The sequence below is a fragment of the Prionailurus bengalensis genome, chromosome C1, assembly GCF_016509475.1.
Source record: "Prionailurus bengalensis isolate Pbe53 chromosome C1, Fcat_Pben_1.1_paternal_pri, whole genome shotgun sequence".
NCBI lineage: Eukaryota > Metazoa > Chordata > Mammalia > Carnivora > Felidae > Prionailurus > Prionailurus bengalensis.
In genome coordinates this window covers 25,053,363-25,067,471 of record NC_057345.1, presented here as the reverse complement: position 1 = coordinate 25,067,471, position 14,109 = coordinate 25,053,363, and the positions used below count along the sequence as shown (strand labels likewise).

The following is a 14,109-nucleotide window of genomic DNA, read 5'->3' as shown; positions in this document are numbered from 1 at the left end:
TTGCTCTTTCTCTCTCTCTCTCTCTCAATAAATAAACATTTAAAAAAAGATAATCCAGGTAAAGCACCAAGCACAGTATGCAGCACATAGGACCCACTCACAGTGCCCAGTACACACCCCCCACCCCCCACAGAGCCCAGTACCACACTTCTGACCCCAGGATTACCTCTTCGAATCTCACTTTGGCCCCCTCCAATCCAGGGAAGCCACCACCAAGGTCCAGGATGTGCATCCTGTGGCCCAGCTCAGTGCCCATTTCAAACACAAGCCGGGCGTCTGCGATGGACTGAGTGTAGGCCTGAAGGTCAGGACAGCCAGTGCCAACGTGAAAACTGAGGAGGGAGGAAGAGACTTGGCTTACGTGCAGGGCCCCAGGTGCCACCAGCTCAGCCCCAGCCAGGAGCAACCTTGGACAGGCACATTGGACACTGTGCCCATTCTACAGATGTAGTGACTGAGGGTCTCAAAGGTTAAATGCATTGCCAAGGGTCTTGTGGCAAGTAAGGAGTGGACAAGAGACCAGATCTAAGGTCCGCTGGTATTTGGTGTCCCTCCCATCCCTTTGTGCTGCCACTGGGGCTGAGCCTTCTGGGATGAGGACCAGGGCCTTACCGTCAGCCAGGTCTGTATGTACCTGTCAGTGGTGTAGCCTGCCTGTGCTTTAGTTTCCCCATCTATAAAGTGGGGATAAGATCCCACAGGGCTGTGGGATAATGTACCTGAAGCATTTAGCACAGTGCCTGGCATATCCTAAGCACAGGATCAATGAAAACTATACTGTTAGGCCTTTATTATGACTTCTTCCATATCCCTGCAAGAAAAGAGGCACAGCAAAGATGTGGCTGCATAACCTTTGGCCTACAGGCTGGTCTAACTCCTGCAAAGACAGGTCTCTCCGGGAACCTCCAAGGACAAGACCTTGTGGGGACCATGGGGTTGAGTCAGCGGGACACTCCAAACCTTCTTTCCAAAGAGAGGAAAGTCTCCGATGGCAGGACTCTAGGCCTGTGGCCTGAGGACTCTGTGCCTCTGATGGCAGGACTCGATGGCCTCCTTTGGAGGCCCTGAGGGGGCTCTTGTACAGAGTTGATTAATTCCTGGGAAAGGGGCAGCGGGCCCGGAAGGGGAGGTGGGGCCTCCAGGTACTCACCTCACACCCACCACCTCCATGTGGCTCCTCTTGGCATTTTCAAGCAGGTGTCTGCAGGATTTCAGCGACGCCCCAAACTTGAAGCTCAGGCGGCTCGGGGAGTCCTCAGCAGCGATGTGCAGAACCATCCTGAGGAGACAGGCACCTCTGCCGGGTGGACCCCATCTCCCGCTACCCCAGCCACGTCCTCTCCAAGAAAAGGGGTGTAAACTCAGAGCTGCCCGCCCCGCAGGTCCCTGACCCCTTCATGTCCCTGCACTGCCGGTCAGCCTCCAGGGCCTGTCAAGTCCATTCTCTGAACGTCCCTTGGCCCATCCCTAGGCCCCTGCCCTGGTCCCGACCTCCTCAGTCCTCTCCAGAAGCTCCACCTCTTCAACCAGCCTCCACACCAGCTGGACTTTTCCAACTTTTCTTGCATGAGAGGCACCACTTTTTAAACACAGTCTTATTGAGAACCCCAATATCATGTAAAACAGACAAAATGAAAGCTGCTTTGGGTGAACCAGAGTGGTCCAGCCACCTGGCCTCCCCATCATCCCAAGGAGGCCCTCCCTGGAATCCCCAGGGTGTCAAGTGACCACGTGCAAGCCACAGCCCGAGCAGAATGTCCAGCCCTGACCCCTGCCAGAGCCCGTTTGCACCAGGCCCCTGCCCTGTGACCGTGTTGACCAACATTCCCTGTTGCCCTCGCCCCGCACACATGGTATGTTCCAGCCACACCAAATTCCTGCTCATGTCTCAAACGCCCCCTGCTGTTTCCGACCTCCATGCATTCTTTGCTTCGGCAGTTCACTCTGATGCACTGTCTGTGCGCCCTCCTAGTTCTTTTCACCCCTTGGGCGCACCTCAAATGCCACCTCCTTGGCGCAGCTTTCCTGACCACCCCCTGTTGCTCTCGGCCCGCGACTTTGACCTCCATAATACCGTGGGCTTTGCTCTGCCCGGGCTGTAATGGTTATTCTTGCCTTTGTCCTCGTCAGGCCCTGGCATGCTGGGTCCAGTCCAGGAGTGCCCGCCCCAGCCTCCCGTGAGTGTGGCTGGGTCCAGGGCAGGGTCCTCTGCTCCACCTCTACCCCGCCCATGCCCACTGTCCTCACACTCGGCCCAGCCCCCCACGTGAGCGGTCCTCGGCTTACTTGGCACTGGGGTGGCTCTTTACCACCTTTGCCAGCTCCAGCTCGTTGTCAAAGCTCAGCAGCCGGACCCCATGCTTGGCAGCATACTTGATCTGTGCAATTTGCTTACAGGGGTTGGCGTAGATGATCTTACCGGCGGGGATGCCAATACGCTGGACCAACTCCATCTCTGCCTGTGGGGTCCCAAAGGTGAAGGTGAGGAGGCTCAGGGCCCATCGGGCCCACAGAAGCCGAGAAGCACAAACGAGGGGCAAAGTCATAGCTACGCATGGGGACGTCCATAAGAAGGGGGCCTCATTTTCACACAACAGAGACATGAAAATCGGGACTCACGCTGGTTCACCATTCTCGGACAGGCAAGGCTGCCACAGCCAGCTATGCAGGTAGCACACTGTGCAGTTGGGGGGGGGGGGGGTAGGTCCCATCCGCAGAGGATACATGGTAGATTTATATATTTGTTACAATTTCCCGGCAGTAAAGCCTCTCATCCTGACAAAATCAGTATATTCATCACAACAACTGTCTTAAGGGATATATTTTCTAATTCACACAAAGACATGACATGGAGTCATAACGGCCCTGACAGTAGGCATGTGACACATTTTCCTGACAGATTTCACATTTAAAGAATATCCCTTGATGTGGTGGAAAGTTCACCGAACCAAGTCATCCCACATCCAAAGTCCTGCTGTGCGCGTACCACTGTGCCGGGGGACCCTGGCAAGCCCCTGTCCCCGAGGGGCCTCGTCTTCCTCACCTTTACGGAACACCGTTCCACGAGATTGCTGCATTCATGGTACAGACAGCGATGACGATGAGAGCAGCCATCGTCACTGAGCGCCCACCACAAGCAGGCACCGAATGCGATGTTAGTAAACCTTTTCTGTAAAGGACCAGTGAGCAAATGGTTTAGGCCGCGTGGGCCATGTAGGTTGTGTGACAACTCCTCAACAGCAAAGCCGCCAGAGAGAGTGCATAAGTGAACGAGCGTGGATGTGACCCAGTCAAGCATCACAAGATCAGGCAAGTGGCCTGGATGTGGTAACCATCCATGGTTTGCCAACCCTTGCTTTGGATTAACTATCTTATTTACCCCTTAGAATAACCCCATCAGAGGGGCACTGGATCCACTCTATAGAGAAAGAAACTAGTACTCAGAGAGGCTATGCAGCAACAAGGAGGCAGGGCCAGCTTTCAAACTCAAGTCTGACTCTCCATGATTAAGGGAAGGAAGTCAAGAGGAAGCCAGTTCTGAAATGCTATAGCAGGCACAGGGCCATTTTTAGCCACTCTTGAGTTTTTGATAAGACTCAAAGGGCACCTGGGTGGCTCAGTCAGCTAAGCGTCTGACTTCAGCTCAGGTCATGATCTCACAGTTCATGGGTTCAAGCCCCGCACTGGGCTCCGTGCTGGCAGCTCAGAGCCTGGAGCCTGCTACAGATTCTGTGTCTCCCTCTCTCTCTCTGCCCCTCCCCTGCTCATTCTCTGTCTCTCTCTGTCCCTCAAACATAAAAGTTAAAAAAAAATTTATAATAAGACTCTAATGTCAATTTAGCAACTTTTCAGCACGAGGTACTACTGTGACTTATCCCATGTGATGCCAGTAACTGTCCTATGAAGTATTTATTGGCCACATTTTACAGAGGACAAAATCGAGTTCAAAGGACTCCACCTGCCTACAGAAACACAGGTAGTAAGGAGCAAAGTGGGACAGGGCTGGCGTTGCAGCCGTCACAGCTTGCTTTCAAAGACACTGAGTCTGAGTGGACACGAATATGTGTTTTTGCTCCCAGCTTCACCACATGAGGTAAGAGAAGAAGCAATGGTAGCAATTTGGGACTTGTGATTTAGCTTCGATTATACTTAAACAGTATATACTTAGATATATACATATTTATACTTAAACAGTAACTACTGTTACTCATTGAAGGATTACCATATGCCAGTCATTGCATTAAATATTTTATATACATGGGGCATCTGGGTGGCTCAATCGGTTGAGCATCTGACTTCGGCTCAGGTCATGATCTTGTGGTTCACGAGTTCTAGCCCCGCATTGGGCTCTATGCTGACAACTCAGACCCTGGAGGCTGCTTTCGGATTCATTGTCTCCCTCTCTCTCTGTCCCTCCCCTCCTCATGTCCTGTCTCTCTCTCTCTCTCTCTCTCTCTCTCTCTCAAAAATAAATAAAAACATTAAAAAATACATTTTATATACATTTTCATTTAAGATTTCATAGTAATCTTATGAGACAGGAAACAGAGGACAGAGGCTCAGAGAGGTTAAGTGACTTGTCCAAAGTCTCACAGCTTTCGAGTGGCAAAGCTGACAGGACTGCCAGACTTTAGCCTACACCAGCTCCTAGCCACAGTGCTGTAATGGGAAATTCAACCTCAATACTGAGTTGACAAGTGTTTACTGACTATCTATTAACATGCCAGCCTCTGTGACTGGTGCTAAAGAAAACAAGTGGTGAGTAAAATAAAGTCTCTGACCCTGTGAAGCTTTCAGGTTGGGGAAAGTGGCATGGTGAGACCCAGGTGTGAGGAGTGAAGGACAGCTTTTCTGAGGGTCAGAAAATTAAGCTGAGCTCCACAGGAGGTCATATCCAGAGGGAAAAGGAAGGAAAGAATGTTTCTGGTGCAGATGTCCTGAGGCAGAATGTGCTCGGCCTAGTCAAGGAAGAGAGAGCGCTGGGGGGGCCTGGGCAGGGGGAGCGCAGTGGGGGAAGATAAGGCTGCAGGGGGGTGGGCTGATGTGGATTTATATTTTACCCTGCGAGTCACGGGAATCCGTCTGAAGGGTTTCATGAGGGGAAACGACACGGTCAGATTTGCATTTTAAATGCAAGGTTTAAATGCATATCACTCAGGCTACCATGTGAACTCAGGGCTCAGGAAGGGCCGAGAGGATTCTGGAGGGACCGGTCACCATTGCCCTGGGTGAAGTAACAGATGGGGGAGTTGTGCTCTGGAGGCAGGGCTGGCAAGCGTGGTGGTGGATTGCAATGTGGGCATGTCTGACTCCACGCCCTGCAGGCCGAGGGGCCCTTCTCGAAGGGGGAGATCATGAGCGCATTTGAACACCCGGGTTCCGGGCACCCTGGGGTATCAAGTCAGCTGCTGGATAGAAGGTCTGGGCTGGAGATCAAAATGCGGGAGGTGGTGGTACATTGATGGTATTTAGGGCCGTGGAAGGAGATGAAATTCCATAAGAGGAAGGAGAGTTTACAAGAGAAAGGGAGCCTGAGACAGAATCCAGAGGAATCTCCCATTTTGAGAGCAGGAAGTTGGCACCTGGGACCTATGGAGAGGGAAGGAGAAAGAATGCGTCCAGAAGAGGGGGAACGATACACAGATTATAACATCACTCCCATCACAGCAAACCTTGCCTCGCAATTCATGTCTATACAGGAGAAGGGTGTCAGGTGTCAGAGGCGCCCCGTGCGAGGTGGGGCAGGTACAGAGCTGTGTCCCCCATCAATTGATTTGCTGCTGAAGGCTTTACAATTGGGAGCATAGGTGACTGTTGAGTGTTTTTAAAAAGAATATGTCACAAATGAGGAATTGCTATTTAGTGGGCATAAAGTTCCAGTCCTGCAAGATGAATTAAGTCCTAGAGATCTGTAGAACCCTGCCCATAGTTAAGAATACTGTATTGTACCCTTGAAGATTGGTTAAGAGGGTAGATCTCACATTAAGTGTTATTATCACAAAAACAAACAAACAGACAGTCACTGTGCTGAATGCTGTTGAGAATCAGGATAACAAGAGGACCTGTGTCCCCGACAAGGTCTAAATGCATCAACATGGACAGATTTCCAACACCTGCTGAGTTTAAAGCTATTGAGACACAGTACCCACCACATAAATATATTTTATATTTTGTATATTTTCTATGGATCATATTTGTAAGTATTTTTTAAGTACCACATACCCACCAAACTCAAACTCATAATGGTGATTATCTCTGGAGACATAAAGCCGATGGCCTACGTGTGTGTGTAAGTGAATCAACGGGTTATTTGAATAATTCAAAGTGAATGTTGAAAATAAAGTGCTTACTGGATCCTGGAGATCTCTGGGGACGTTGGTAAGAGGAGATTCCTCAGAGTAGTGACAGTGGCAGTGGGGAAGCAGTGGCTCAGATGCAGGTGCTGAAGCAAAGAGCCAGGTGCACGCAGACAGGCGAGTGTAGACAACTCTGTTTGGCCGTCAAGTGGGAGCATGGGACCGGGCAGGGGGGTGGTATGGAGTCCCGGGAAGGCTTTTTAAGATGGGAGGATGCTGATAGAGACTGCAAGAGAAGGCAGGATGGGGGCAGGGGAAGTGACAGAAGGTCCTTGAGAAGGTGGGTGGGTGGACCGTAGCCCCATGCGAGGCGTGGCCTGTGCCCTTGACCTGTCTGTTGCATAACTGTACACCCGGCCCTCGCTCACACCCGGCCCTCCGTCAACCCTCCGCCAACGTTGGCCAAGGCGTGGAGCTGTCAGGCGTAGCCACTAGTGATGTCCCACCAGAAGAGGGCAGCCTTGGCCTTTCAAGAAAAGCTGTGCATCCCAGAGCCACCTCTCAGTCAATGTACCCAAAGGCTAGTGATCTTCCCGCCTGCGGGGACGGGCCTTGGCCTCTCCCAGCCCACGAGTTAGCTAAAGCAATGGTCACCAGCTGGGGCCCAGCTCTGCCATCCTCTCCCCAAGGACAATGGAAAGATGCAGTGAGAGAGCCGGAGACCACCCCCCTGCCACTGGCCCTACTCAAGCGGCCAGTTGCCAGTGAGTCCCTCACCCTCTGTGCCTCCTTTCCCATACGTGAAATGCTTCCTCACAGGGCTGTTGTCAGAATCAGGGTAATAATAATTACCTCACAGGGTTGTTGCGATAATAAAATGAGATCACCTACAGAAAACGCTCAGCAAAGTGCCTGGCCCGACAGAAGCACTCAGCAACGGTACATGCTTTTAATAATGTCCCTGTGGACTTCAGGATCCTTCTGAGCCCTAACACCCCACAACCCTGCTCTTTGTGGAGGCCGGCCCTGAGCCAGAGGGCCAAGCACAGTGTACCACCTCTGGGTTTCCAGATGCACAGGAGGTCCTTGACCCTAGACTGAGAAGGCTGGAAAAGGATCCCCTTCCTCCTCTCTGGGAGCAGAGCCCCCAGCGTGCTGCAGGGGGAGGTCCTGGTCCTGCTACCGGCAAGCTGTGCGTGGCTGGCCGATGGTTTCCTCAACTGTAAAATGGCTATCTCTCCCCATGCACCTCCCTTCATGTGACACACGCACGAAACTAGGTGTGCAAAGCAAGTGCTAACGCAAAGGGGCTTTGCAGTGACAATAGGGGTGGACTCAGCTATCACTCACTAAGAGCATGAACATTCGTCTTTGATAAAGGTTAACCTTCTCATTCTCACTGTTCCACCATGGTGCACACCTCTTTCCCACCCAGAATCTTCCTACCCCTGTCATCCTGCCCAGGCTAGCTCTCCTTCTTTCTCCTCCAGGGTCCCCTTCTAGAATCCTCCTCACTAACCAAGAGGTTAAAGAGGAAAATGAAAAGCACATGGAAGCCAATGAAAATGATAACACCACAGCCCAAAACCTCTGGGACGCAGCAAAGGTGGTCATAAGAGGGAAGTATATAGCAATCCAGGCCTTCCTAAAGAAGGAAGAAAGGTCTCAGATACACAACCTAACCTTACACCTTAAACAGCTGGAAAAAGAACAGCAAATAAAACCCCAAACCAGCAGAAGACAGGAATTAATAAAGATTAGAGCAGAAATCAATGCTATAGAAATCAAAAACATGGTAGAACGGATCAATGAAACCAGGAGCTGGTTCTTTGAAAGAATTAACAAAATTGATAAACCACTAGCTAGTTTGATCACAATGAACAAGGAAAGGACCCAAATAAATAAAATCAAGAATGAAAGAGGAGAGATCACAACCAATACTGCAGAAATAACAAATAATAATAAGAGAATATTATGAGCAATTATATGCCAATAGATTGGGCAATCTGGAAGAAATGGACAAATTTCTAGAAACATATAAACTACCCAAACTGAAACAGGAAGAAATAGAAAATTTGAACAGACACATAACCAGTAAAGAAATAGAATTAGTAATCAAAAATCTCCCAGGGGCGCCTGGGTGGCTCAGTCAGTTGAGCACCCGACTTCGGCTCAGGTCATGGGGAGGAGGTCAAACTTTCACTCTTCTCAGATGACATAACACTCTATATGGAAAACCCAAAAGATTCCACCAAAAAACTGCTAGAACTGATCCATGAATTCACAGCCATATTGCTGACAAGGGTTTAAAAGGAGTTCCCCTAAAAATAATCATTACTAACCATTAAAAAAATAGCAGTAATGGGGCACCTGGGTGGCTCAGTTGGTTAAGCGTCTCTTGATTTCAGCTCAGGTCATGATCTTGCAGTTCATGAGTTCGAGCCCTGCCTCAGGCTCCATGCAGAGCCTGCTTGGGATTCTCCACCCCCCCCTTCTGTCCTTCTCCCCTCCCTCAAAATAAATAAATGAACATTTAAAAAATTTTTTAAAATAACAGTAATGACAACATCACAAAGCAACAACGTACCGGGTTTGCTCGCACCTCAGGGCCTTTGCACTTGCTGTCCCCTCTGCCTGGAATGTTCTTCCCCTAGTTCTCCACCTGGCTTGACCCTTTGCTTCCCTCAGGTCTGTATTCAAATGTCAGTGAAGCCTTCCCTGACCAAACTATATAAAAGTATAATCCTCCCTCCCAACATTTCCTACTTTCCTTCCCCACCTCAATTTTCTCCGTAGCATCGACCATCTTATAAAATAATATAGATTTTCATTGTTGAACTTGTTTTTTAGAAAGCAAGTTCCATAAAAGAGGGGCCTTTTTTGTTTTGTTTGTTTCATTCACTCTCTAAATCCCCACCTGAAATAAGACTTGGCCCCATGAGAGTTGCTCAAAAAAGGTTTGCTGAATGAATAAATATATCCATAGCTATGCTCTGAAGAAAATTTTATAGCTTAAAGGCTTTTATCAACTAAGAACAGGATGAAAATGATAAGCTAAGCGTCCTCAACTCTGGGACAAGGGAGCCTGGCTTGCTCAACACTGTGTTGCCATCCCTACTTACACATTGACCAGCACATCGTAGTTCAACGACTAGAGAATGATAGTAAATAAGCAAAATAAATCTAGAGACAGCGAGAGGCGATTAAGACAACAGCATTAATCGAATTAGAAGGGCAGCAAAATGGGCAACACAACAGAATTCTCGAAGGATTAGTTGAGAAAATGTACTGTCACACATTAATAAGACTATAAAACAAACAAACAAACAAACAAATAATGATAAAAGGTGTTTTCGTTTTGTTTCATTTTAATCGAACATTTTATACCATGTATCGCTCTAGGCCAAGAAGCTTGAAAATCTCCATTGAAAAGGTGACCCACCTACCCAGAGACACACAAGGTTCCAATTTAGAACTTCCATGCCTGTTTTGCCCTCCCTCATCCCTTAACCACCTCCCAAGTGGGTGGCCCTTCCCAGAGGGCAGGGGCCAACTGCAGGCCACCCCTGCTTCCCCGGCGGGGGGTGAGGGGGGGCCACCCGCAGCAGCCCAGCCATGTGGGTGTTGAGTAGGCAGCGAGGGGCAGTGCGCCAGTGGGGGGCACGGGCTCACCTTGTTGGCACAGCTGAAGCCCAGCCCCAGCTCGGCCAGGACCTTCAGCACACCTGGGCTGCTGTTGCACTTGACAGTGTAAAAGGGCCGGACCCGCGGCAGGCACTTCAGAAAGCAGAAGTGCCTCCTCACGACGGCACCCAGGTCGGCCACGAAGAAGGCAGCAACATCACCCTGCACGAGAAGGGTAAATGTGAGGCCCCGCTCAGCCCCCTCCTGCTGCGGGCCATCTATGGTCCTCCCAGGTACCTGTCCCGAGCCTGAGCCCGGCTCCGCCACAGCCACACTGTTCTAAAAGTCTCTGCACAGAAGGCAGACTCCTCAGCCTGCGTTCAGGGGTTCTGTGATCTGGCTCCAGCCCCTCCCCTCGCTACAGCTCAAGCTCCAGCTGCACGCTGGAGTGTTTTCCCACCTCCAAGCTCTGGTTCCCACCGTGCCCTTCACGCAGAAGACCCTTTCTCCGAAAAGGCAATCCACCTTCAAGTTTCAGCTCAAATGCCACCTCCCCCAAACCAATAAAGCAATTCTGCCTTTAATGCTCTCACTGCATTTTGCACACGCTTCCAAAGTATCGGAACCGTGTACACATTCATCTGATAAATCCCTGCGGGCCAAAGCTATGGCCTGCAGCCCACTGTCTTCCACATATAGGTGGTCGCTGAAGCCTTGAGCTAATTCCACGGCACTGCAACCCGTGCCTGTGAGCTGGGCAGCAGATTTGCTGAGGGCTGAACATGAATGAGACTGTGGGTGAGACAGCATCACTTAAACCCTCATTGGGACTCAGTTTCCTGTTTATGCGAGACTTTTTTACTGAAGCCCATTTGGTGTCTGACATTATGCTAAGGGACAGAGATGACCAGACAGGGCTTGGGTCTTGAAGAGAACAAAAAACCCTTTAAGAAATTACAAGCCCGTTCAATAAACTCGACTGGAGTTCCTACAGAAGGCAGTGGAAGCCACGGAGAAAGGGACATAAAAAATCCGCCTGGGAGAGTAGGAAAAAGTAACACTGATGAGTAATGAGGAAGGACAGAAACAGAGCGAGAGAGGCTGGCAGAAGGGCATTCCAGGCAGAGGGAAGAGCCCAGGAAAATGGGGTGATAACAGAGCACATGGCATTGCTGGGGAAAATACCAGCAGTGGTTGGGCTCTGATGGAGCACGATAGATGGTGGGGAAAGCTGGGAGAGGGACTGTGAAGACAGAGAGTTCTGGCTTGGCCCTGCTGGTCGCGGGGAACCGCCAAACAGTTCTGAGTTTGAGCGTGGCCGTGATAAAGTGGGAGCAGGCAGGATGAGGCAGGGAGGAGGTTAGAGGGCCTCTAGAGAGATGAGGCCTGATCTACAAAGCCAGGGTGTCGGAAGACCACAGGTGGTGGTCAGAGCTTGGTGACACGCCAATGAGAGGGGTGTGGGTGGGGGAAGCAGGAGTCCCAGGTTTCTGACCCAGAAGGCTGGGTAGGTGGTGGTGGTGGTTCATCAGGGCAGGGCAGGCAGGAAGGGCAAAGTTTGGGGACAAGGACAAGGAAATGGGGATACAATGAGCCCGTCTCCGCCAACAGCAAGGACTGAACACCAAATAAGTGAGGGAAGATGAAGGCCTGAGAAGTCCTTTCGGAGAAGGCAGCTGGGCCTGCACAGGGAACAGGGGACCCACCCCCGCTCCCAGCGGCTCACCGTGGTGGCCTGTGAGGCCCCCAGAGTGAGCTCCTCCAACAGGTCTCGGGTGCTGAAGCCCTCCTCCACCATCACAAAGTCCGTTTCGCTCACGTAGCCAGCCATGCCGAGAAGGAGGAGCCGATGGGCTGGATGGAGCCGCCGCCCCGCCGCCTCAGAAAGTATGCAACACACTGCAGGGAGGGGAGGCGTAGAGTGAGGGAGCTGCTGGAGGGGGTTGCCCTCCGCTGCCCTCTCTGACCTCCTCCAAGCCAGGGCTCTCAGTCCTGTCACACCCCGCCGCCGCCAGCACAAGCCTGGGGAGCTTGAGTTCACTGGGAAGTGTGGGGACGATCAGGAACCCTGTACTGCGACAAGGCATTACATGCCTAGATGTCATTCACTGCCTCTCCGAGCCTCAGTTTCCCAATCTGTAAAATGAATGTATTATTTTGGAGGTCCTTTCCAGTTATGAAACTCGGGTTTTAGCAAAAAGGAAAAGAACGAGAGGGTACAGGAAAGCCAAGAAGCTCCAGTGGGGAAGTTTTCAGGGGACCCTCAGTCTTGACCACGCCCAACTAAGAGAGTGGCCCCACCAAAGAGTCTCAGCCCGAGAGCAAGAACTTAGGTTCGAGTCTGCCCTCTGCTGCGTGACATTGGGTACTCCCTAGCCTCAGTTTCACCGTTTGCAAATGGAGGGCCAGGCTGGTCCTGACGTGCTAGGGTTCTAAGGGTGCATGGGGCCACATGGTGGGTGGGGGTCGCAGGCTCCTGGGAGGGAGCCGAAGGCTGAGGTTCTGTCCTGGTGAGCCCTCCCGAGTGCAGGGCCGAGGACCCGCCCCCCACACCGCCTTACCAAGCCCGGTCCTCCTTCGCGGGGGCCAGAGCCAGGCGCGCTGCTAGGGGGGGTCGCCGGTGACCTCGAAACTTGTGCAACACCCCGAGGAGGAGTGGCAGTTGCGGAGCCGAGGCCCCTGCTGAAAGGAGGCAAGGGGGCCGGGGACAGGTCAGCACTGGAGCCGAGGGCGCCCGCTCCCGGAGGCTCCCCGAGCCACTCCCCGCACTCGCCTTAAAACGCATTTACACGGCTTCGGCCCATAGGTCTCCCCAGCGAGTGAATCTGTTCCTCGGCGCCTCCGCTCGCCCTCTCCCCCCCCCAGCTCGGGCCGCGCGGCCTGCGCCCCGCCCGCCCAGCAGCCACCGACCCCACGCCCCTCCTTCAGCCTGCCGTCCGCTTATATAAGCTCCGCCCGGGCCCCGCCCCTGGGCCCAGGCCCCGCCCCTCTCGGCCCCCTCTGTAGCCCTGGCAACCGGGTGCCGCCATCCCATTGGTCGATTCCGACAAAAAGCATTGAGCTCTGCCACGCTGCGCAAACCTGTGTAAGCTTCAGCCCTCCCAGCGGACTGGCTTCGCGGCTCCCCACACTGGGAAATGGGAACTGCAGGGCCGCTGCCTCAGAATCCCCAGCGCCTACGCGGTGGGACGCTTAGATCCTGGATCTTGGATCTTAGCGAGGGGCAGGAAGCCAGGAGGTTTCCTATTTGCTCCGGGAAATCTTTTCTGTGACGACCTCCACTCTCCTCTCCTCTGGTGATCTGCTCACTCAACCCTCAACGCCCAGGTCAAATGTCATCTCCTTGTCATCTCCTTTTCTAATAAAATCCTTTTTATTTAATTAACCTCTTCCAGCATCTTCTCTGATTCCTCCAACTCAAAACCCAGCTAACATGTCTTCAGAGAGCCTCCTTGTGACCTTCCCAGCTCAGGGCAATCCCTCCCTTCATCCCACCCTCTGAATGGGGCAAATGCCTGCTCACCTCTCAAATGAAATGTCTCCTCCAGGAAGCATTCTCTGAATTCCCCAACTCAAAACATTTCTTCTCTTCTATACCTGACAAACTCCTGTTCACCTATCAAAGCACACTCACTATAATGTCACCTTCCCTGTTGAGCCTCCCATGACCTTCCTAGCCTGCAGGGACAATGGAACTCACAGCAGTTATATCTGTGTGTCCCCCTCACTCATTTGGCTCTTGTTACCCAGAGCATGGGATTTCTGTTGTTTTACACTTCCTGTTTGGTTACACTTCTCAACTGTTTTGTGAGCTCCCAAGGGCAGGAATTGAGTGCCTGACTTCTCAGAGTGCCCAGTGACCGGTATAAACAAGGGTGCTGACGAAGATTCAGTATCAGTGTTACTCAAAAGCGAATTCAAAAGTTCATATGAGGAGCACCTGGCTGGCTCAGTCGGTAGAGCACGTGACTCTTAATCTCCGGGTCATGAGTTCAAGCCCTATGTTGGGCATGGAGCCTACTTAAAAAAAAAAAAAAAAAAAAGGAGAAGAAGAAGTTAAAAGTTTATCTGAAGCAGTGATTGTATAAGAACAGCCAAGACATTCTTGGAGGAAAAAAAAAAAAAAAAGAGGACTTCCTCTACCAGGTATCAAAATATGTTATAAAGCTGTGGACTTTAAAACATCATG

General features: G+C 51.5%; 1 protein-coding gene across 1 annotated transcript in view; it reads right to left on the bottom strand.

Moving 5' to 3' along the window:
- The window catches only part of AZIN2 (antizyme inhibitor 2), a 32,463-nt gene extending 19,623 nt beyond the window's left edge, over window positions 1–12,840 (bottom strand). Inside the window, 9 exon segments of the mRNA XM_043578653.1 lie at window positions 167–332; window positions 1,151–1,279; window positions 2,287–2,459; window positions 6,351–6,494; window positions 6,496–6,582; window positions 9,969–10,142; window positions 11,647–11,819; window positions 12,482–12,602; window positions 12,694–12,840. Coding sequence (XP_043434588.1) covers window positions 167–332; window positions 1,151–1,279; window positions 2,287–2,459; window positions 6,351–6,494; window positions 6,496–6,582; window positions 9,969–10,142; window positions 11,647–11,751 — 978 coding nt within the window. The 5' untranslated portion in view covers window positions 11,752–11,819; window positions 12,482–12,602; window positions 12,694–12,840.
- Between the last annotated feature and the right edge of the window lie 1,269 nt (window positions 12,841–14,109).